This window comes from Protomyctophum parallelum, assembly GCF_964188405.1.
Source record: "Protomyctophum parallelum genome assembly, chromosome: 12".
Lineage (NCBI taxonomy): Eukaryota > Metazoa > Chordata > Actinopteri > Myctophiformes > Myctophidae > Protomyctophum > Protomyctophum parallelum.
In genome coordinates this window covers 8,145,529-8,171,234 of record NC_139712.1, presented here as the reverse complement: position 1 = coordinate 8,171,234, position 25,706 = coordinate 8,145,529, and the positions used below count along the sequence as shown (strand labels likewise).

The 25,706-nt window shown below is 48.1% G+C and overlaps 2 protein-coding genes across 2 annotated transcripts in view; both read left to right on the top strand.

The window, feature by feature from the left end:
• Positions 1–2,966: 2,966 nt before the first annotated feature.
• On the top strand, positions 2,967–4,242 carry LOC310867489 (extracellular calcium-sensing receptor-like; the record flags this gene model as incomplete). The annotated part of the gene is made up of 3 exons (XM_083777604.1): positions 2,967–3,038; positions 3,127–3,250; positions 3,332–4,242. The coding sequence occupies 3 exons, from the start codon at positions 2,967–2,969 to the stop codon at positions 4,240–4,242; spliced, it is 1,107 nt and encodes a 368-aa protein (XP_083633730.1).
• Positions 4,243–7,529: 3,287 nt separating this feature from the next.
• The window catches only part of LOC310867488 (extracellular calcium-sensing receptor-like), a gene marked incomplete at both ends in the record, with an annotated part of 63,806 nt that continues 45,629 nt past the window's right edge, over positions 7,530–25,706 (top strand). The window contains one exon of the mRNA XM_083777603.1: positions 7,530–7,709. Within this exon, the coding sequence (XP_083633729.1) occupies positions 7,530–7,709 (180 nt within the window). The remainder of the gene's footprint in view (positions 7,710–25,706) is intronic.

Sequence of the window (25,706 nt, the reverse complement as noted above, 5' to 3'; positions counted from 1 at the left end):
GTATATTTTACCACTGCTCAACTACCTGAGGTTGTTAGTGACCATCCCATTTTTCTCCACTTACGTTGGGTGTGGAAGAGAATGTCGCTTTTTTTCAAATTTAACTTATACCTTAACCCATCTTCCAGTATTTGGCTGAATCCCAAACTCCTTATTGATAGAAGACCATTCATTTGGAATCTATGGGTAGAAAGAGGTATTTTGGCTCTGAAAGATTTGTATGAGGGAGATGCATTTAAAAGTTTCACAGAACTTGCTGATCAATATGGTCTTCCACGTAATCACTTCTGGAAATATCTTCAAATTCGGCATTTACTATTGACAAATGTAAGAGCTCACCCCAATATGCAGACAGAGTTTGACCTTTTGAAAACAGTGTTAGCAATATTTGGAACTGGGCATGAGGCGTCAACATACTATTCAATTATGATAGCACACCAAGGTCAGCCCTCAAGCGTAAAGAGTGTTTGGGAGGTCGATTTAAATCAATCCTTTACTGACGGTGAATGGAAGATGATTCTACGGAACTCAAAGAAGATGTCCCGTGAACTTAGAACCAGATTAGTTCAATTTAAAATAATGAATAGAGTCTACTGGACTCCGAGAAGATTGTTCAAGGCTAAGCTCAGAGATAGTCCGGTTTGCTGGAGGTGTGATGAGGACCTCGGTACACTTATTCATGTATTATGGGAGTGCCCTAGGGTACAGACGCTATGGTGTGCTATTCATGAGAATATAATGCAAATCACAAACCAGGATATTCCTTATACACCGGCTCTCTTTATTCTGGGTGATCCATCGCCACTAAAACACCTCCCTGCACCTCTAGCTGACTGGATTCAAACAGCATTAATGGTGGGCAGGAAGATCATTGTTAAGGAATGGAAGTCTGAGGTTTTACCTCCAGCACATGTATGGTTCACTCAGCTCGGTACTGTGGCTGCTTTGGAGAGGTTATCCTTTAAGATGAATAATCAGTTGGATAAATATGATCTGAAGTGGGACGTGTTCCTCAGTCATGTTGCAGGTCCCTTGATGTGATCCATGGTCAGGCAATGCCCTCTTGATTGTTTATTGTATTACTACACATTATGATACGGTTGATGATGCTGCGTTTGGTCGTGTAAATAATGTAAACTATTTTCACATTTTAATTTGATTTTTCCTTTTTTTTTTCTCCTTTATTTTAATTTGTATTTGTTTATCTTATCTATCTTAATTGTCTATCCATGAATACGTACTCTGCTGTTGTTGCTTGTGTTTGTATTGTAGGTCTTATGGTTTATGTGTTTGTAAAAAATCAAAATAAAGTACTGATCATAAAAAAAAAGAATAAGAAGAAGATTGATACAAAACCCTGGGAGGCTGCCTCCTTCGTTAGATGTGTCTGGATGTCCGGGTCTTTGGGTTGGGCACCAGGCTAAAGTGGTCGTTGGTCAGCCGGTGTGCGCTATGGATCAAGGTTCATTCACGTGTGTACTAACAGGGCAGTATGTATAGAAGACAGGGAGGAAGTAAAAGAACCAAGAGCAGAGATGGTTGAAGAGTAGAGGGGTAGCTTTAATGGATAGTTTATAGGGGTTAGAATAGTATAAGTGCAAAAGGAACGGAGTGTGTTTCTCTACCTGTGTGTGTATGCAGAGTGTCAAAGTTTAAACAGCTGTGGAGCTGTTTATCACCTTGTCTCTGCGACCGTGAGTGAGTGAGTCAGTGATCTGAGAGCAGTTACTGTATATACTGCCTGAGGCTTTAATTAAAGCCTTGATCTAGCCAGCAGGGGGATTCAAGTAGAGTCTATTTGTTCTGCCTGATGGCTGATTAAAAATTCAGATCAAAAGAGTCACTCCCACCAGGTCTTAAAAGTACCTACAGAGTAAGAAAGACAAACAGAGAAAATACAAGATGACAGAATATTAGCAGAGAGGGTATAAAAAACAATGCAGACAAACAGCTACAACAAGCTATAACAAAAAAACACAGAAAGGCAGAGTGGTAAAAAGGAGTGAGAATGAAAGAGATAGTTTTTAAGGGGTCAGAATAGTATCAGTGCTAAAGAACAGTGTGTTTCTCTACCTGTGTGTGTATGCAGAGTGTCAACGTTTAACACTAGCATGTCTGAAATAAAATCACTACTAATAAGGGTCAAGATGACCGTGTTTTTCGTGCAATTCCATTGGCTACTCTCTCCCTGCATTTACAAAACGTTTTCGAATATTTAGACAAAGTCATGCAAGGGGAACTTTCTCAGGACTTCATGGGCAAAGAAAATCAACTTCAAAATGTCACTGTAGTAGAAGAGATGCGCCTGGTGAGGGTTTAAACCCCGCCGCTACATCAAGTCCGTCTACAGGAAATACGTAATCTGAGACCCGTTTCTGAATTCGTCTATAGGGGGCAGGTGGTAATCACATGTTCTTCTGAAGGTGGTCTGTATAGGGGGCAGGTGGTAATTACATATACATTACAATTACAATACACGTTTACCGTTGTGTCTTCTTGTCTAGAAATGCGGTCATGCTTCTCTTCATTATGCAAAAATCACACAAAATGCAGAAGTCTTCCTCACTCCTAATTCTCAACAAATGTGGGTAACATTATCGTTTTGTTCAAAGGCAATGCATAATGTATGTAAGGGGTAGAGCACATGATTTAGTAATGAGGCTGGTGGTGGCAACTCAGCAACAGGAACACCCCTTGCACAGTGCTTAAATCCCCATAGTGTGTAGCGTGACTTGGGCACATAATAGGACCCTATAAGTATGTTTCTAAAGTATCTTGCTCTTCATGATTTTGCTAATCACCATTTCTAGCTTCTCTATTACCTGGAAAAGGTCAACTTCACCACATCTGGTGGTGATCGTGTATACTTTGATGAGAATGGTGATGCTTTACCAATCTTCGATATATTGAACTGGGCGTGGCTCCCTGATGGAAGCACAAATATTCACAACGTAGGTGTGGTCAAGATGACAGCCTCCGGAGATGAAGAATTCACCCTCGATGAAGACAGAATCTTCTGGAACTTTCAATCCGCAAAAGTAATTTCAGCTTTCTAAAATGTTTAATTGAGCTCATGATGTGAATGAAATGTATAGTTAAACTAATCATTGTCACGTTCCTCTGCAGCCTCCTCGGTCGGTGTGCAGTGAGAGCTGTTCTCCTGGAACCCGTGTGGCCAGAAGGAAAGGAGAACCTGTCTGCTGCTACGACTGCATTGCTTGTTCTGAGGGAGAGTTCAGCAATGAGACAGGTAGGATTACATAATGTAGCTACAGTATATGTACAGAAGGTTATAAGAAGATACGTGAGTGTCCCTCATCCTATTTGTTAGACTCTACAGAGTGCACCGTGTGTCCAGAGGACTTCTGGTCCAGTCCCCAGCATGACCACTGTGTCCCTAAGAGCATTGAGTTCCTGTCCTACGATGAGTCCCTGGGGATCTCCTTAACAACCATCTCATTGCTAGGAACATTTGCCTGTGCTATTGTCCTGGGGATCTTTGTTTATCATAAAGAGACGCCCATGGTCCGCGCCAACAACTCAGAACTCAGCTTCCAACTCTTGTTTTCACTCAAACTATGTTTCTTGTGCTCACTCTTGTTTATTGGTCGTCCCAGACTCTGGACTTGTCAGCTGAGGCATGCAATATTTGGGATCAGCTTTGTGCTGTGTGTCTCCTGCATCCTGGTAAAGACTATGGTGGTGCTGGCTGTGTTCAAGGCCTCCAAGCCTGGTGGTGCAGACATCATTAAGTGGTTTGGTCCTATGCAGCAGAGAGGAACAGTTCTGATTCTTACTTCAATCCAGGCAATAATCTGCACAGTCTGGCTAGTGTCTGCCTCACCAACTCCTCATAAAAACACACAATACTATTCTGAAAAGATAGTCTATGAGTGCAATGTTGGATCAACAGTTGGTTTTGCGGTGTTACTAGGTTATATTGGCTTACTAGCACTCCTCAGTTTCCTCCTAGCATTCATGGTAAGGAATCTTCCAGACAACTTCAATGAAGCTAAGTTAATTACTTTCAGCATGTTGATCTTCTGTGCCGTGTGGATAGCCTTCATACCAGCATATATCAGCTCTCCAGGCAAATATGCAGATGTAGTGGAGGTGTTTGCTATTTTAGCATCTAGTTTGGGCATTTTGGTGGCTCTGTTTGGACCAAAGTGTTATCTAATCATTTTGAAACCTGAGAGAAACACTAAGAAGTCCATCATGGGTCATGCCACCAAGACGTAGAATCAGACATTTTTAAATTCACATTATGTGTATTTTTTACAATACGTGTATTGGATATATATATATATATAGCTGATAACCTTTTGTTTTCTACCATATTAAACTACATCTAGTCAGAGATACAAACATCTATTATCTGTGATAAAGGAGAAGTTGATTACCCTCCCTCAAAGACTGTTTGTTGACATTAGAGCTATATTGACAATAAACCATGTGCACCTCTCCATTATCTGTGGGTCAAAATAGAAAATACTATATAGTAAGAGGCAAATTATGTATCGGTAGCATTACTTTGTGAAGGCCTCTGGTTTCAATGGGTTAAAGCTGCTTTGATTAATATTTTCAAAAACCTATTTCAAAACATACAAGAGATATTATTATAATAAAAAAGTAAAGACGGTTTGGACATACACGGTTTCCACCCGGCAGTGTGTATATGTAGAATGTGTTGGTTGTCATGTGGTCTTTAAGGCTCAGTCCTTGTACAGCCGGCCCGCTTTTACCACGCCCCCAGAGTGGCTGGCCAACATTAAAGCCATGCTTACCCTTATGGCCAAAGCTGGAACTTCAGGACGTTCATGGAGGTGGATGGACGTTCAGTGACGTCATGACGCAAAAGTTTAAATCAAATCTCATCAAATCATATCAAACTTTATTTCTAGAGCACATTTACAAAGACCTGAAGGTCAACCGAAGTGCTTTACACGATCATAAAACAGGCATACAATCAACACAAACAGCATAGTAAAACAACATCAAAGCAACAGAAATATTACACAGGTTAATTAGGTCAAACATCATTGAAAGCCAGGGAGAAGAGATGGGTTTTAAGTAAAGACGTAAAGGCCTCTAAGGAGCGGGCAGATTTATAGGGGATTCACTGAGAGGGACTCATTGGAACCGTTTCCGAATACGGTTGCCTGGTCCCCGATGGCCATGATTCACATTGCCCGAGATTCAACAGCGCACCTGGGTAGACTTGCATAACACACTTAGATCCTCCAGGTGGCGGTGTGCTTGATGGCTGGCGCGCACGGACACTGACCATCAACTCTGTGACATTGTCTCCAATAAATCCCGACACACTGCATTGCATTGCATTGCCTCTTTGGCTCTTTGCCGTTATACTACTTCACTGTCAACCTGGCTGCTATTCACCGTGTCAGTCAGTTCTGTGCTCCAGTGTCGTGTTTGATATTAGTTTGCTATGCTACTTTAGCATTATTATTATTTTGTTTTACTTTGGAAACTATGCCAAGCAAAGCCCAAGAGCCACGTGTAGTCCGCAGAATAAGATCAGCACGCACTGCGGTGCTGCGCTATACGCGTACAGTGCGCTATACGTATACAGTGTAGGCACTCACGCACGCATGCACGCACGCACACACATCCAAATTTGTATTAATTTCCTACTGTAGCCTACTGTGTACTGAGGCTGTACACATATCCGCCACACATCACATCAACTGTTGATAGTCGGTACATGTGTTGTTATGGCCATATATCTGGTCATTGATTTAAATATTTAATACCAAGCATACATTATGCACTGATTTGGAAATTTTTCAACATGGAAACAATTGATGATTATGCAAAGATGATTGTGATTATCTTAAATAATTGCGATTAGGTGATTATTTAATTAATTAATGTGAAGATTGAACATTGATCATAGGTGATTTTTGTTTACGTTTTTCATTAATTTAATTTGTGCTTTGTAATGACATTGACATGACTCACATGCTGATGCCGTTTAGCTATAATGACTTAATAAATCATAGTGTATAGAACAAGTACTTGTCTTGCTTTTTATTGTGTTTATATTCTATTACTTAGCCATTGAGTTCTCACAGATGTGTACCCAGATAGTGTATGCTATTTTATACAAGCTGTAATCCTTGTTGATAATCATGAGCTGTGGGCAGTTCAGAAACCCGTCCACCAGTGACATCATCGATGGGGAATCCAAGCTAATAGAAACTGCAGGCTTTCTAATCGAGAAAAGTTGCAATGTGAAAATGGAAGCCATCGTTCTCACGATAATAATAATCAAAAGTATTGTTTAAAAAAAGAATCTGCCTAACAAAGATGTCAATGGTTCAAAGTTAACTATGGAATTGTGCGTTTTTTGTCTGTCAGTGTACTCAAAATCCCCATACATGGGGAAATCCTCCATATATTCTGCCCAGGTCTCGTGACATCACTATGACATCATCAGGTATGATAGTAAATCAGGATCATATAGTAAATACGACCTGCTGTCGCAAATAAGCCCATATATGGAGATCCCTGATGTCATCAATATTAATATATGGATATATGTCAGAACCTGACATTCAATATGTTGATCCTTGACCATCCGTCCTTCCTCTTCGATGTCTGCCTTTTGACTGATACCTGTCCATTTAAACTCTAGAAGGGCCTGCCCCAAATGAATTAGTGCAGCCGGCAGCCGGTGAAAACTAGAGTTCTAAACAGGTCCAAAAATGAAGTCCCGGCCCTTTAAACTGTCCCTCCCCTCATCAAACCCTGTACCCTGTACACACCTGTACTCCCTCAGGTGTCTTACTGGTACTGTATAGGCCTATTAACACACCTGTACTCCCTCAGGTGTCTTACTGGTACTGTATAGACCTATTAACACACCTGTACGCCCTCAGGTGTCTTTCTGGTACTGTATAGGCCTACTAACACACCTGTACACCCTCAGGTGTCGTACTGGTACTGTATAGGCCTATTAACAATATTTACAATGTGAAGTTACCATTTCAGTGTTCTGTTCTGTCCGTTCTGTTCTCAATTCAAATCAATTCAGGGCTTTATTGGCAGCATGAGAAAACATTGCGAGTCAAAAGGCAACCGAATGAAGTGCGGTGGCGCCACCTAGTGGCTATCTTCTTTTTGAGTGGTTGCCACTCTAACTTTATTGGATAAAATACATATAGTCAATTAGACAAGCCTAAAAAATACAGTATGTCCGTGTCCTTTTTATGGACTTCTCCTCTGCTTTGAATACGGTCCATCCCCGTCTTCTCCTAAAACGCCTGTGTGACCTGAACGTCAGTAGTAATGTCATTCTGTGTGACCTGAACGTCAGTAGTAATGTCATTCTGTGGATTAGGGAGTTTCTGAGAGAGAGACCCCAACGAGTCTGTATTAATAACACTCTGTCTGACTGCCTTACACTGGCGTTCCACAGGAGTGCGTTTTATCACCTCTGTTATTTTCCCTATACACAAATTAGTTGAAATACACCAACAAAGAGTTCTCTATCATAACGTACGCTGATGACATGGCCTTGGTTGGACGTTTCCAGTCCCTCCTACTCCCAGCACACCGACCGTATTGCCACCTGGTTTGACCTTAATGTCCCTAAGACCAAGGAGCTGTGTTTGGGAGGGGGGGCAGGAGCAGAGGGTCCAGGGTCCATCTTTACCTGTCCTATGAGTGGGGAGGAAGTGGAGCAGGTCAGTGACTTTAAATATCTGGGAACGACCATAGACAATAAATTCACCTTTCAGACCAATGCAGATAACATCTACAACTAGATAAAGTGCCCATCGGCAAAGGTCTCCACCAGGGCAGGTCAGGTTGTGGCCTCCTGGTGGCGCTATAATAGGCCAATGTGAAAAGGGTGCCATTTCTTCTTGCCTTGGATGGCAATTGGATGATTTGAGGCTTTTTGTTCAAAACGGGCCAATCCTGCATACGTTTAAAGCCAATGTTAGCCAATTAGGATGGAAAATGATATATCGGACAGATCCGTCTTGAACACATGACTATGAAGATAGTGTGTAAGCCAATCAGTGTAGAATCTGAGAAATCCAACAGACTCGTCTTGATCACATGACTACAGAGATCATGTGGACCGATTTGCGTGAGATTTGGATGAAATCTGTGGGACTAGCAATGTGTTTTACAGAAATCAGCTTCATGGTGGCCCTATAACCGGCAGATGTGGAGGGATGCAGGGACAATGTTTTTCCATGGCCTCTAGGGAGTGCGCATACATAAGTTGTATACAGATCGATGCAGTTATAGCTAAAAACAGGAATAGGCCTGTTATAGCGCCACCGTGAGGCTGATTTGGGGGGGAACATCGTCCTCGGCCTAGTGGAAATGTGCATGTATAATTTCACAGAAATTGCACACTGTGTTTGTGATTTGTGGCATTTTTTCTAAACGGACCAATTGTGTGAGCTTTGGAAGCCAATCTTAGCCAATCAGGATGGAAGATGGGAAATGGTGCCGCTCCGTGTTGATCAAATGACTATGGAGATAGTGTATACCGAATTGTGTGATGTATGGATAAAATGTGTACGAGTAATCTACAGAAATGTGTTTTGCCTAAATTGGCCTCATGGTGGCGCTATAACAGGCCGTTGAGGAGTATTTGGGGCAGAGGTTCGTCGTTGGCATCCAGGGAGTGTGCAAAGTTTGGCATAGATCGGGCCAACGGTGCCGGAGATTAGCTGATAACGGAAGGACGGACGGACGGACGGACGGACGGACGGACGGACGGACGGAAGGACACACACACACGGACCGAGTGCAAAACATACTCTCCCCCCATGCCTTCGGCCTGGTGGAGACAAAAAGGCAAGGCAGCGGCTTTATCTTCTCAGGAAACTGATACGTTTTAATGCTAGTAAACACACGCTGACCATGGTCTATAGATCACTCACTTTTAACATTGTGGTTTGGGAATCTCTCAGTTAGAGATAAAAACAAGCTCACCCAGGTAGTCAACCAAGCAAGTAAGATCATTGGAGACTAACCGTTGCAACTTCAGGACATATACAACCGCTCCATAACCAAATTCAGATTTACAATGACTCTACCCACCCTCTTCACTCTGAATTTGACTTGTCATCATCGGGCAGGCCGGCTTAGGGCCAAATTAGCTAAAAAGAAGGGTTTACAAAACTTTGTTTGTGCAAACTGCTGTGGACATTATAAATAAGAAAATGTTTAAATAGTTCACCTAATCCCCACTGTTGATGATCACTGTTGCTGTGTTTATGTGAATGCATTTTATGTAGTATTATAATGCATCTGTGTAATTTATGTAATGTATGCACACACGCATGCATGCATGCACGCACGCACGCACACACACACACACACACACACACACACACACACACACACACACACACACACACACACACACACACACACACACACACACACACTGCAGGTCACATAACCTAGCCTAGTGACTGCACAAACACACACTATAGCCACACAAACACTCTTCATGTCACATCATTGTAGAAAGGGATACTGGACATCAGCATTAAAGGCATTAAACAATAAACGATAAGATCAGCTAACTTGCTAAGGCATTGAACCATGTGATATTTAATTGGTGTTATTGCAATGTTTCAACCTTGTGTTATTAAAATTTGCCTCTAAGGCCTGGGTTAATTAATGTGTGTGTGTGTGTGTGTGTGTGTGTGTGTGTGTGTGTGTGTGTGTGTGTGTGTGTGTGTGTGTGTGTGTGTATGTTTGTGTGTGTGTGTGTGTGTGTGTGTGTGTGTGTGTGTGTGTGTGTGTGTGTGTGTGTGTGTGTGTGTGTGTGTGTGTGTGTGTGTGTGTGCGTGTGTGCGTGCCTGCATGCATGACATCACTCAACTAAGGGACTGTCATTTGGGACACAACTAGTGAGTTGAAGATCCCTTGGGCTTTACTCTTGTTTTCCCTCACATTTTGGTAATCAGGAGTGGCCACCTGAGAAGTGGGGGGAGGACTGACCACTGCTCTGATTAACAACTTCAGAGCTGAACAGTTGTTATGGTGCCCAAATTGTCCAGGTGCCACTGACCGGCAACCTGCCTCTCTCTCTAGGTCTTCCTCAGAGTCAGACGGGCCCTCCATCGTTTCTTCCAGTCAGCCCGGTTTTCCATACATCTGGCCAGCTCGTTGTTGTTGCACATGTTAATGTGGGACGTTGTCGTGACCGGTGCCCGTGTGTTGGTTCCCACAGCACTAGTTTACTGGCTGGCAGCTCTTGGTGTCTTTGGCAGTGTCCTGCTAAAGTCTCATTCTCCTGGATGCTATTTTCTGGCTCACCCTTAGCATTCCATCATACAGATTCTTGTTGGTAACATGTGTGCTCTTACTGATGTTAAATGAGCATTTGCGCCTGTCGTAGACATGCGCAGAGCAAGTTCAGTCAGGGAACCTCAGTCAGCGCACCGGCCGTTAATTGGGCCACCGCAGCATCAGGCTCTCATCCACATGATTCACTCAGCCAATCACACGCTCACCCAATCTCATACCGGCTACTTTAACCGAAGGTTTTCCATTCATCCTCCTGCTTGCTTGCTTGCTTGCTGCTGCTTTATTGTATACTGTGCGCTGCTGTATACAAACCTGCTGCTAATGTCACCAGTCTCGCCACTGCTACAAGTGGCGTCTGGGCGATTATGCACTAAACGTTTCTTTCACGGTTTTCATACAATCCTGGTAAGTCAGTGAGTTTAATTGTTTGGAAGAACGTGCACTGCTTTTGTTCACCGACGGAAATAACCTAGATCAAGTTGAAGCTGCTGCTTAAATGTTCTCTTCTGTTGCCATTTTATCGTTGTGCCTCGATCACACCGAGATCGCATTTGTTAGCCAATGAATTTCACGTCGGGTCCTGTCCTGCTCACAACAATAGTCAAGGAAGCAGCTTACCTGCCGTCTGCTCTGCTTTCCGCCGTTCTTCACATGTAAATCCAGGCCAAAGTTTATAATCAGTTTTATGACAGTGGTCACGCTTGGTGCGCATTCTTGTCTTGGCTGCGTAGTAGTAGGCTACTAGTCAATATGTGGACGTAATATAGATTCAAGGCAGCAGGATTAAAAGTATACACTGCGACTAGTTTGTCCACAGTGTAGAGTAGGAGAGTGGTGACACGCTTTGTATAGTTCCAAACATTGTTCCTTTGGCTGGAACTATCCCATTGAGATAGAACGAGCACTTCCGCATTCCATTGTTTCCAAGGGAGTCAACACTAGTGTCGCCACTATTACTAAATTACTCTGAGTATGTCCGCATCGTCTGTCAGGCATGTTGCCACGTCTGCACATTATAAGCGTCTTGGGCTTGTTTTATTTAAGTCACTTGCCGGGTGAACGTTGTTGTTTAAACCCGCGGTTCATTTGAAGCACCCTCAGTTTAATATGATGATAAACTTATTTGACGTTGTTGGATTGTTTTCATAATGATTCAAGATAGATTTTGCGGCTTGTTTTCGCGGACCTGGCTGCTTGTCTCTTCCAATATGGCAACACAAGTTCTCTGATCAGAATGAAACGTCCAATGCAGCATCAGTCAGACGTAAATGGAGTTGACCAGAGCAACTGAGGGAGCAGTGAGGTTGCTCTTGGTTGCATAGGCCCACATGGCACCTGGGTCCCAAGGAATATTTCAGTGTGAATCGTACCGTATCATGCGCCTAGTGTTGGGCAGAGCCATGCTGGATATTTTTTATTTTTATTTTTGGCTGGAGGAATCAATATCATGCCAATTGATTCATGCTAACTATCTATAAACTAATTGATCCTGCTATTTAAGTAAATGATTTACCTGGCTATAAGGTGGATGCTTGCACATTCAGGAATCTCAATAATTATTTTTAATTAGTAGGCCTATTATGAGGTATTCAGGAGGCTAATTGATAGGGAAATTAATTATCTGGAATATGTATTGCAACTATTACCAGTTGTCAAGCACAGTTCAATGTAAGCGTTCTGCAGCTAGAGGATTAAGAAATTCCCAGAAATCACTTTGGCTCAGTTACATTGGGGTCCTCCTTTTCAATTAATCAGATGCAGAAGTGCTCACGATGGTTAGAATGTGCTCGTGCTCATGAATGGAGAAACAGTCTATGGTACGGACGCACGGGATATAGGCCCTATGCGGGCGCGTAAGTTCTTAGAACGATAGTGGGTGCCCCCCGCCCCGCCCCCAGTGCGGGAGCGCACTCGTCCATTTGTTTGCATTGCACAGTGCGCTCAGTGCGCTATTTCCGAACGCGCCCATTGTGTCAGTGGGTGCTTCAGGCCTCAAGCTCCCCCGACTCGATGCCTATGCCTATGCTTGGAGAAATGGCGGCATAGGTTACAGCAGAGCCATTTAACACTACGAAGTCTGAAAAAAAATCACTACTACTCAGTCGGCTGAACGGTCAAGGGGACCGTGTTTTTGGTGCGATTTGATTGGCCACTCTCTCCCCCACACGTCCCTCTCCAGCTGGAGAAGACATTGTTCAAGCCTGCATCCCATTTCCAACGAATCAAATCATAATATGTTTCTTAACACATGTTTTCACTCCTAAAATGTATAAAACTAATAATACATATTATTAGTATATATTTTGCCGTTGCCCGTTAGTACTATATTGCAACATAGCCATGGAAGAGTGTCACGTTGCTGCCTTTTGTTGTTTTTTTTTTCCTTCCAAAAGAGCAAGATCACTTGTCTTTTCTTGTGTGTTATCGATGTAATTAATATATGTGACCCCACGCGATGTACAGACTGCTTGACTAGGCATGTAAACATGACATAATTGTATTAATGTTTAAGTGTAATGATGTTATTGACCGGATTGTCCGTAGTCCTCCAGCCGTTAGCTTACAGTTGCTAATATTATAAGCTAACCGCATTACTAAAGCCAATGTATTGCATTAAATGCGGCCTGTCCGCGGTAAATTACTTATACAAGTGAGTCGCGTTATATTTACCTAAATTACCAGCCAAAGTACATTCCAAATAAACAATTATTAGCCACGTTATGTTGTTATATCAGTTTAATTAATAAAAAAACATCGTTCATAATACGGCCGTTAGCACTGTGAATTCAACATCCGGTGAGGAGAGGATACGGTTCGTGTATGTGTTGTGTATGGAAGTCAGCGCATACAGTGGCTTACCGGATGTAAGCCTTGCACTGAGAGTGCACTGCTTCCCTGAGAGGGAGAGAGAGAGAAAAAGTTTACAGATAAAGAAGGACGGACAGGCTGAACTCTTTTGACTGACAAAGAGCTGGCGATATTGAGCCTATATGCCAGAACAAATTAATCCACAGCAGCATGCCTACATAAGTTCCACGTCGCTTGCAGAAAGAACTGTTCTTTTGACTGACAAAACATTTAGCGGTTCGGGAGGTCTATCTGGTTGGAATTATTCAAACACTTTTTATTTTGTATCGCGCATCGGCAAGCGTTCTCGCTTCATGGAAAGTAAATGTCGGGTCGAGTCTAACCGAGCATTCAATAATAATAATAATAATAATAATAATAACAATGATAATAATCATTGTATTCATATTCCTATTATCTTATCAAAATAATAAACAAATTCCAAGTTAATTAACCAGCCAAACGTATATGATTTAATTCGTTGGACATGGAATGCAGCAACAACAACAACAATGTCTTCTCCAGCTGTCCGTTTGTGTGTTCTTTTTTTTTCTCCACCCCTACCACCATAACCACCATAACTCGCTCATTTTTTGCTCATTTAAAAAAAATCAAAATACCATGTAAACTATGGAATTGGGGCTTTCATTTGGTATATAAATCGGTTGTGTAGGCGCTCTCTACGAAACGATATCAAGTGAAAAGGAAATGTCGGGGAATCACCATTAACACCATTATCAAGCAGCGCAAACAAAAGACGAGAGGGGGAGAAAGGGTGACGGCGGTCGATTGGGCCGATTATAGTCAGACTGAGTAAGAGATATATGCCTAAAATCATATTTACAAAATGTTTCAAATGGAAAAAAAAACAGAGATGATTTCAACCGAATATTTAGACAAAGTCATGCAAGGGGAACTTTCTCTGGACTCCATGGGCTAAGAAAATAAACGTTGAAATTTCAAATTCGGTCAGAACGGCTGCTCAGACTTCCTAGTGTTAATAGAAGAGTTACGATGAGCGAGCAGAAACCGAGCACTGTTCATGCAGCCTGAAAGGCGGACAAGTGGAGTTTTGAATACATTGTTTTCAACGAGGGCGGTGGAAATAAGCTATTTAGGCATGTGTGCAACATGACAATGTTTTAAAATTATTCAGGACGACTAAAGTCTCTGTAATGTGTTTGTTGTACGATTACTACAAACAATCTAAAATAAGGGATTTAAGAATACTAAAGCTGGGCTGTTGCCTGGGTCCATGCAGTTCTGCCTACTTCTGTCCTTCTACCCATTTGTAGAAGAAGAGCCGCGCCATTGAACTGGCCCCATGAAGTTAACGGAGTTTTCGTGACTCTGTCTTACTCTATGGGTCTGTTTTACAGGTAAGTACATATGGTGCGCCAGGGAAGTGTTTAACATAAAATAAAACGCACAGTCTGTCTTAAAGACAGGAATTGGCTCATTGCTAACATTTCTGCTATGCTTAGCCCAGGAACAGAGGCGTAGTGTTTTTCCTATGCTCGGCCCAGGAAAAGAGGTATGGCGTTACCGCGTTGCTAACACTGCTGCTAAATGATTGATTTGAATTATATCAGCGTTACGGCTTAGATGACACTACACTCTGTGACTGAAGCTAACTTGCTTTAACGTCAACTTTAGCTATATCCATGTCATTTTAAAGCGATTCATAGCCTGTTCTCATACTGCTTCTGTTTCCATTTCCTGAGCGACAGCCCTTTATACTGATGAGATGAACCTTGGATGCTGGGAAGGTCCTCCCTGTGGGTTGCCGCATACAGTCTTCATCGCAGCTGCAGCCATTATCGGATAGGCTCACATTGGTGGTATACATGGATCTGCTGCTACTGAAACCATGAGGCAGGTCATCAGTTAATCAATCTGCATCTTCACCTAGGCTGCATTGGTTCTATTAATTCTATATTCACATGCAGTCGCTCAGCCACTTAAGTAGTGTTTCGGTTGAAACATCTGTATCCTTGATATGTTGACATGGACGCAGCTCCTTCTACGGTCTTGGGGGAAGAGTACGAAGGGAGATGGGTTGCAGATAAATGGCTGAATTTAATACTTGCCGGCAGATGTAAGTCTTCCGTGTTATTTGAGCTACAGTACCTTATACGCAGCGGTGGCATGCTTTTGGTCGGATAAAACCTGGAATGGGAAACAGATCAGTCATAATGAAGGGATCTGCATCACCCATCAATAAGGACACTCCTCTGTTCTAATTCCAGGTTCGTCAACGTAGAGATGCTTGTCCTGTTTAATTTCATGTTCTAGCTCAGAGGCCATGCTGATAGTTTCAAGCTGCCTGGTAAACTTCAATCAAACCATGGTAAATGATTCCTGCCTTTTCTTAATTGCAGCTGCAAGCTCATGAGGTTACAGTATGTTTGCCAAATCGTCATAAAACCTACGACTCTGCAGGGTCATATTCATCTTTCCAAGTTGCTTTCTGGGTATCCTATCATAGTAGTGCTTTTAGTTAATTGTTTTAAATCTCAAAGGCATTATAACTGGCGTTCAGCTTTACTCCAGATACTTCAGTGAGTAATCTACTGGCAATCCTATAATAGTTTTGTTATTAGTTTTTTTTTTTTTTTTTACTTTTTATGTGGTGAATCCTATGCATGATATTTCCACTTCTGACTTTGCTTGGATGCCCACCATTAAATCACTCAAAACAACTAATTTCATTAAGGTATATCTGTGACAGCAACTAACACTGGTCTTTGTCCTTTCTCTTCCATGCCTCGTTTTCTGCCATGCTGTCCATCCGCAATGTCATGAGCCCCATTCATGATGGATTCCGGGAAGCCATGGCCGGTCCTGCAAAAGCTGCTTCTTCTGTGTCAAGGCTGTGGGCTGCCTCCTAATCGCTACACGTCACACAATTTAGGATCGGCACAGCAGCACCAAAAGTTCCAAATGCTACACTCTACAAGCTTTGGGCTGGTGGTCTTCTGCAGCTGATGAAAGCTATGCTCTGCTAAACTCGAATGCATTTTTCAGGCTCAGAACTAATGAGCTCTGAATTATGTTGGTTACGTTGCTGCTGCTACATGTATATTCATTATTTTGCTCCTTTTGCTGCAGGATATTATTAATACTCTTAAAACTGTTTTTCTGCATGATCTTTCTGTTTCTTAGGCCGGTGGTCCTCTGCTGCTTACGAAAGCTATGCATGCAGTGTTACCGCATCATGATCATGCATGCGATCATGTTGCAAGCTAAAATGTGCAGCTCCAGGTGGTAGACTACGGGGTACTGATTTCAGATATTTATGATAATGATAGAATGTCCCTTTCGGTGATCCTGGTTGGGTTGGGTTATTTATGCAGTGGGTCATGTTGGCTTTGCAGCGCGCAGTGAACCAGGACACCGTTTAGGACTCCTGAATTTCAGGGATCAACAGGCGCTGTACTGTTGAACACATTGACCTAGTCATCACATAATGATAGAACAGGCGCTGTACTGTTGAACAGGCGCTGTACTGTTGAACACATTGACTAGTCATCACATAATGCTAGAACTGGTGCTCTGTTGAACACATGTATAGCTTAGGGTTGGTGATGATCTGCTTTTTGGGATGTTTTGCGCTGTTGGGGGATTCAGAGTCCCTATGGTCGGGACTGATGCGCTTGACCTGAGTACCTAAAAAGCAGATCCAATACATCGCCAAACCATAATAAATATATTGCATTGATTATCTTATATTCAATAAATATATATATTACATCCTCCTTGAGTTGTCTGACTGAAGTACTGCACGCAGCATTCTGGTGTAGCACCCGTCTAGAGACTTCTGCAGAGTTGGCTTCAGGCTTCAGGGTCCAGCACTCACTGCCGTATAGGAGAACAGACTACCGTTGTGTAGAAAAAGCTGAGTTTGGTTTGACACTGACCACCAACCTGCCACTGACCACCAACCTGCCGCTAACCACTACTGACCACCAACCTGTCACTGACCACCAACCTGCCACTGACCACCAACCTGCCACTGACCACCAACCTGCCACTGACCACCAACATTCCACTGACCACCAACCTGCCACTGACCACCAACCTGCCACTAACCACCACTGAACACCAACCTGCCACTAACCACCAACCTGCCACTAACCACCACTGACCAACCTGCCACTGACCACCAACCTGCCACTAACCACCACTGACCACCAACCTGCCACTGACCACCAACCTGCCACTGACCACCAACCTGCCACTAACCACCACTGACCACCAACCTGCCACTAACCACCAACCTGCCACTAACCACCAACCTGCCACTGACCACCAACCTGCCACTGACCACCAACCTGCCAACCTGCCACTGACCACCACCAACCTGCCACTGACCACCAACCTGCCACTGACCACCAGCTTGCCACTGACCACCAACCTGCCACTAACCACCACTGACCACCAACCTGCCACTGACCACCAACCTGCCACTAACCACCACTGACCACCAACATGCCACTGACCACCAACCTGCCACTGACCACCAACCTGCCACTAACCACCACTGACCACCAACCTGCCACTGACCACCACTGACCACCAACCTGCCACTGGCCACCAACCTGCCACTGACCACCATCCTGCCACTAACCACCACTGACCACCAACCTGCCACTGACCACCAACCTGCCACTGACCACCAACTTGCCACTAACCACCACTGACCACCAACCTGCCACTGACCACCAACCTGCCACTAACCACCACTGACCACCAACCTGACACTGACCACCAACCTGCCACTGACCACCAACCTGGCACTGACCACCAACCTGCCACTGACCACCAGCTTGCCACTGACCACCAACCTGCCACTAACCACAACTGACCACCAACCTGCCACTGACCACCAACCTGCCACTGACCACCAACCTGCCACTGACCACCAACCTGCCACTAACCACCACTGACCACCAACCTGACACTGACCACCAACCTGCCACTGACCACCAACCTGGCACTGACCACCAACCTGGCACTGACCACCAACCTGCCACTGACCACCAGCTTGCCACTGACCACCAACTTGCCACTAACCACCACTGACCACCAACCTGCCACTGACCACCAACCTGCCACTCACCACCACTGACCACCAACCTGACACTGACCACCAACCTGCCACTGACCACCAACCTGGCACTGACCACCAACCTGCCACTGACCACCAGCTTGCCACTGACCACCAACCTGCCACTAACCACCACTGACCACCAACCTGCCACTGACCACCAACCTGCCACTGACCACCAACCTGCCACTAACCACCACTGACCACCAACCTGACACTGACCACCAACCTGGCACTGACCACCAACCTGGCACTGACCACCAACCTGGCACTGACCACCAACCTGCCACTGACCACCAGCTTGCCACTGACCACCAACCTGCCACTGACCACCAACCTGCCACTGACAACCAACCTGCCACTGACCACCAACCTGCCACTGACCACCAACCTGCCACTAACCACCATTGACCACCAAACTGCCACTGACCACCAACCTGCCACTGACCACCAACCTGCCACTAACCACCACTGACCACCAACCTGCCACTAACCACCAACCTGCCACTAACCACCACTGACCAACCTGCCACTGACCACCAACCTGCCACTAACCACCACTGACCACCAACCTGCCACTGACCACCAACCTGCCACTAACCACCACTGACCACCAACCTGCCACTGACCACCAACCTGCCACTGACCACCAACCTGCCACTAACCACCAACCTGCCACTAACCACCAACCTGCCACTGACCACCAACTTGCCACTGACCACCAACCTGCCAACCTGCCACTGACCACCACCAACCTGCCACTGACCACCAACCTGCCACTAACCACCAACCTGCCACTGACCACCAACCTGGCACTGACCACCAACCTGCCACTGACCACCAGCTTGCCACTGACCACCAACCTGGCACTAACCACCAATGACCACCAACCTGCCACTGACCACCAACCTGCCACTGACCACCAACCTGCCACTGACCACCAACCTGCCACTAACCACCACTGACCACCAACCTGCCACTGACCACCAACCTGCCACTGACCACCAACCTGCCACTGACCACCAACCTGCCACTGACAACCAACCTGCCACTGACCACCAACCTGCCACTGACCACCAACCTGCCACTAACCACCACTGACCACCAACCTGCCGCTGACCACCAACCTGCCACTGACCACCAACCTGCCACTGACCACCAACCTGCCACTAACCACCACTGACCACCAACCTGCCACTAACCACCAACCTGCCACTAACCACCAACCTGCCACTAACCACCAACCTGCCACTGACCACCAACCTGCCACTGACCACCAACCTGCCAACCTGCCACTGACCACCACCAACCTGCCACTGACCACCAACCTGCCACTGACCACCAACCTGCCACTAACCACCACTGACCACCAACCTGCCACTGACCACCAACCTGCCACTGACCACCAACCTGCCACTGACCACCAACCTGCCACTAACCACCACTGACCACCAACCTGCCACTGATCACCACTGACCACCAACCTGCCACTGACCACCACTGACCACCAACCTGCCACTGGCCACCAACCTGCCACTGACCACCATCCTGCCACTAACCACCACTGACCACCAACCTGCCACTGACCACCAACTTGCCACTAACCACCACTGACCACCAACCTGCCACTGACCACCACTGACCACCAACCTGCCACTGGCCACCAACCTGCCACTGACCACCATCCTGCCACTAACCACCACTGACCACCAACCTGCCACTGACCACCAGCTTGCCACTGACCACCAACCTGCCACTAACCACCACTGACCACCAACCTGCCACTGACCACCAACCTGCCACTGACCACCAACCTGCCACTGACCACCAACCTGCCACTAACCACCACTGACCACCAACCTGACACTGACCACCAACCTGCCACTGACCACCAACCTGCCACTGACCACCAACCTGCCACTGACAACCAACCTGCCACTGACCACCAACCTGCCACTGACCACCAACCTGCCACTAACCACCACTGACCACCAACCTGCCGCTGACCACCAACCTGCCACTGACCACCAACCTGCCACTGACCACCAACCTGCCACTAACCACCACTGACCACCAACCTGCCACTAACCACCAACCTGCCACTAACCACCAACCTGCCACTGACCACCAACCTGCCACTGACCACCAACCTGCCAACCTGCCACTGACCACCACCAACCTGCCACTGACCACCAACCTGCCACTGACCACCAACCTGCCACTAACCACCACTGACCACCAACCTGCCACTGACCACCAACCTGCCACTGACCACCAACCTGCCACTAACCACCACTGACCACCAACCTGCCACTGATCACCACTGACCACCAACCTGCCACTGACCACCACTGACCACCAACCTGCCACTGGCCACCAACCTGCCACTGACCACCATCCTGCCACTAACCACCACTGACCACCAACCTGCCACTGACCACCAACTTGCCACTAACCACCACTGACCACCAACCTGCCACTGACCACCACTGACCACCAACCTGCCACTGGCCACCAACCTGCCACTGACCACCATCCTGCCACTAACCACCACTGACCACCAACCTGCCACTGACCACCAGCTTGCCACTGACCACCAACCTGCCACTAACCACCACTGACCACCAACCTGCCACTGACCACCAACCTGCCACTGACCACCAACCTGCCACTGACCACCAACCTGCCACTAACCACCACTGACCACCAACCTGACACTGACCACCAACCTGGCACTGACCACCAACCTGCCACTGACCACCAGCTTGCCACTGACCACCAACCTGCCACTAACCACCACTGACCACCAACCTGCCACTGACCACCAACCTGCCACTGACCACCAACCTGCCACTAACCAACACTGACCACCAACCTGCCACTGACCACCAACCTGCCACTGACAACCAACCTGCCACTGACCACCAACCTGCCACTGACCACCAACCTGCCACTAACCACCATTGACCACCAACCTGCCACTGACCACCAACCTGCCACTGACCACCAACCTGCCACTGACCACCAACCTGCCACAAACCACCACTGACCACCAACCTGGCACTGACCACCAACCTGCCACTGACCACCAGCTTGCCACTGACCACCAACCTGCCACTGACCACCACTGACCAACCTGCCACTGACCACCAACCTGCCACTAACCACCACTGACCACCAACCTGCCACTGACCACCAAACTGCCACTGACCACCAACCTGCCACTAACCACCACTGACCACCAACCTGCCACTGACCACCAACCTGCCACTGACCACCAACCTGCCACTAACCACCAACCTGCCACTAACCACCAACCTGCCACTGACCACCAACCTGCCAACCTGCCACTGACCACCACCAACCTGCCACTGACCACCAACCTGCCACTGATCACCAACCTGCCACTGACCACCACCAACCTGCCACTGACCACCAACCTGCCACTGATCACCAACCTGCCACTGACCACCAACCTGCCACTGATCACCAACCTGCCACTAACCACCAACCTGCCACTGACCACCAACCTGGCACTGACCACCAACCTCCCACTGACCACCAGCTTGCCACTGACCACCAACCTGCCACTAACCACCACTGACCACCAACCTGCCACTGACCACCAACCTGCCACTGACCACCAACCTGCCACTAACCACCACTGACCACCAACGTGCCACTGACCACCAACCTGCCACTGACCACCAACCTGCCACTAACCACCACTGACGACCAACCTGCCACTGACCACCACTGACCACCAACCTGCCACTGGCCACCAACCTGCCACTGACCACCATCCTGCCACTAACCACCACTGACCACCAACCTGCCACTGACCACCAACCTGCCACTGACCACCAACTTGCCACTAACCACCACTGACCACCAACCTGCCACTGACCACCAACCTGCCACTAACCACCACTGACCACCAACCTGACACTGACCACCAACCTGCCACTGACCACCAACCTGGCACTGACCACCAACCTGCCACTGACCACCAGCTTGCCACTGACCACCAACCTGCCACTAACCACCACTGACCACCAACCTGCCACTGACCACCAACCTGCCACTGACCACCAACCTGCCACTGACCACCAACCTGCCACTAACCACCACTGACCACCAACCTGACACTGACCACCAACCTGCCACTGACCACCAACCTGGCACTGACCACCAACCTGGCACTGACCACCAACCTGCCACTGACCACCAGCCTGCCACTGACCACCAACTTGCCACTAACCACCACTGACCACCAACCTGCCACTGACCACCAACCTGCCACTAACCACCACTGACCACCAACCTGACACTGACCACCAACCTGCCACTGACCACCAACCTGGCACTGACCACCAACCTGCCACTGACCACCAGCTTGCCACTGACCACCAACCTGCCACTAACCACCACTGACCACCAACCTGCCACTGACCACCAACCTGCCACTGACCACCAACCTGCCACTAACCACCACTGACCACCAACCTGACACTGACCACCAACCTGCCACTGACCACCAACCTGGCACTGACCACCAACCTGCCACTGACCACCAGCTTGCCACTGACCACCAACCTGTCACTAACCACCACTGACCACCAACCTGCCACTGACCACCAACCTGCCACTGACCACCATCCTGCCACTAACCACCACTGACCACCAACCTGCCACTGACCACCAACCTGCCACTGACCACCAACTTGCCACTAACCACCACTGACCACCAACCTGCCACTGACCACCAACCTGCCACTAACCACCACTGACCACCAACCTGACACTGACCACCAACCTGCCACTGACCACCAACCTGGCACTGACCACCAACCTGCCACTGACCACCAGCTTGCCACTGACCACCAACCTGCCACTAACCACCACTGACCACCAACCTGCCACTGACCACCAACCTGCCACTGACCACCAACCTGCCACTGACCACCAACCTGCCACTAACCACCACTGACCACCAACCTGACACTGACCACCAACCTGCCACTGACCACCAACCTGGCACTGACCACCAACCTGGCACTGACCACCAACCTGCCACTGACCACCAGCCTGCCACTGACCACCAACTTGCCACTAACCACCACTGACCACCAACCTGCCACTGACCACCAACCTGCCACTAACCACCACTGACCACCAACCTGACACTGACCACCAACCTGCCACTGACCACCAACCTGGCACTGACCACCAACCTGCCACTGACCACCAGCTTGCCACTGACCACCAACCTGTCACTAACCACCACTGACCACCAACCTGCCACTGACCACCAACCTGCCACTGACCACCAACCTGCCACTAACCACCACTGACCACCAACCTGACACTGACCACCAACCTGGCACTGACCACCAACCTGGCACTGACCACCAACCTGGCACTGACCACCAACCTGCCACTGACCACCAGCTTGCCACTGACCACCAACCTGCCACTGACCACCAACCTGCCACTGACCACCAACCTGCCACTGACCACCAACCTGCCACTAACCACCATTGACCACCAACCTGCCACTGACCACCAACCTGCCACTGACCACCAACCTGCCACTAACCACCACTGACCACCAACCTGCCACTAACCACCAACCTGCCACTAACCACCACTGACCAACCTGCCACTGACCACCAACCTGCCACTAACCACCACTGACCACCAACCTGCCACTGACCACCAACCTGCCACTAACCACCACTGACCACCAACCTGCCACTGACCACCAACCTGCCACTGACCACCAACCTGCCACTAACCACCAACCTGCCACTAACCACCAACCTGCCACTGACCACCAACTTGCCACTGACCACCAACCTGCCAACCTGCCACTGACCACCACCAACCTGCCACTGACCACCAACCTGCCACTAACCACCAACCTGCCACTGACCACCAACCTGGCACTGACCACCAACCTGCCACTGACCACCAGCTTGCCACTGACCACCAACCTGGCACTAACCACCAATGACCACCAACCTGCCACTGACCACCAACCTGCCACTGACCACCAACCTGCCACTGACCACCAACCTGCCACTAACCACCACTGACCACCAACCTGCCACTGACCACCAACCTGCCACTGACCACCAACCTGCCACTGACAACCAACCTGCCACTGACCACCAACCTGCCACTGACCACCAACCTGCCACTAACCACCACTGACCACCAACCTGCCGCTGACCACCAACCTGCCACTGACCACCAACCTGCCACTGACCACCAACCTGCCACTAACCACCACTGACCACCAACCTGCCACTAACCACCAACCTGCCACTAACCACCAACCTGCCACTGACCACCAACCTGCCACTGACCACCAACCTGCCAACCTGCCACTGACCACCACCAACCTGCCACTGACCACCAACCTGCCACTGACCACCAACCTGCCACTAACCACCACTGACCACCAACCTGCCACTGACCACCAACCTGCCACTGACCACCAACCTGCCACTAACCACCACTGACCACCAACCTGCCACTGATCACCACTGACCACCAACCTGCCACTGACCACCACTGACCACCAACCTGCCACTGGCCACCAACCTGCCACTGACCACCATCCTGCCACTAACCACCACTGACCACCAACCTGCCACTGACCACCAACTTGCCACTAACCACCACTGACCACCAACCTGCCACTGACCACCACTGACCACCAACCTGCCACTGGCCACCAACCTGCCACTGACCACCATCCTGCCACTAACCACCACTGACCACCAACCTGCCACTGACCACCAGCTTGCCACTGACCACCAACCTGCCACTAACCACCACTGACCACCAACCTGCCACTGACCACCAACCTGCCACTGACCACCAACCTGCCACTGACCACCAACCTGCCACTAACCAACACTGACCACCAACCTGCCACTGACCACCAACCTGCCACTGACAACCAACCTGCCACTGACCACCAACCTGCCACTGACCACCAACCTGCCACTAACCACCATTGACCACCAACCTGCCACTAACCACCAACCTGCCACTAACCACCAACCTGCCACTGACCACCAACCTGCCACTGACCACCAACCTGCCAACCTGCCACTGACCACCACCAACCTGCCACTGACCACCAACCTGCCACTGACCACCAACCTGCCACTAACCACCACTGACCACCAACCTGCCACTGACCACCAACCTGCCACTGACCACCAACCTGCCACTGACCACCAACCTGCCACTAACCACCACTGACCACCAACCTGCCACTGATCACCACTGACCACCAACCTGCCACTGACCACCACTGACCACCAACCTGCCACTGGCCACCAACCTGCCACTGACCACCATCCTGCCACTAACCACCACTGACCACCAACCTGCCACTGACCACCAACTTGCCACTAACCACCAC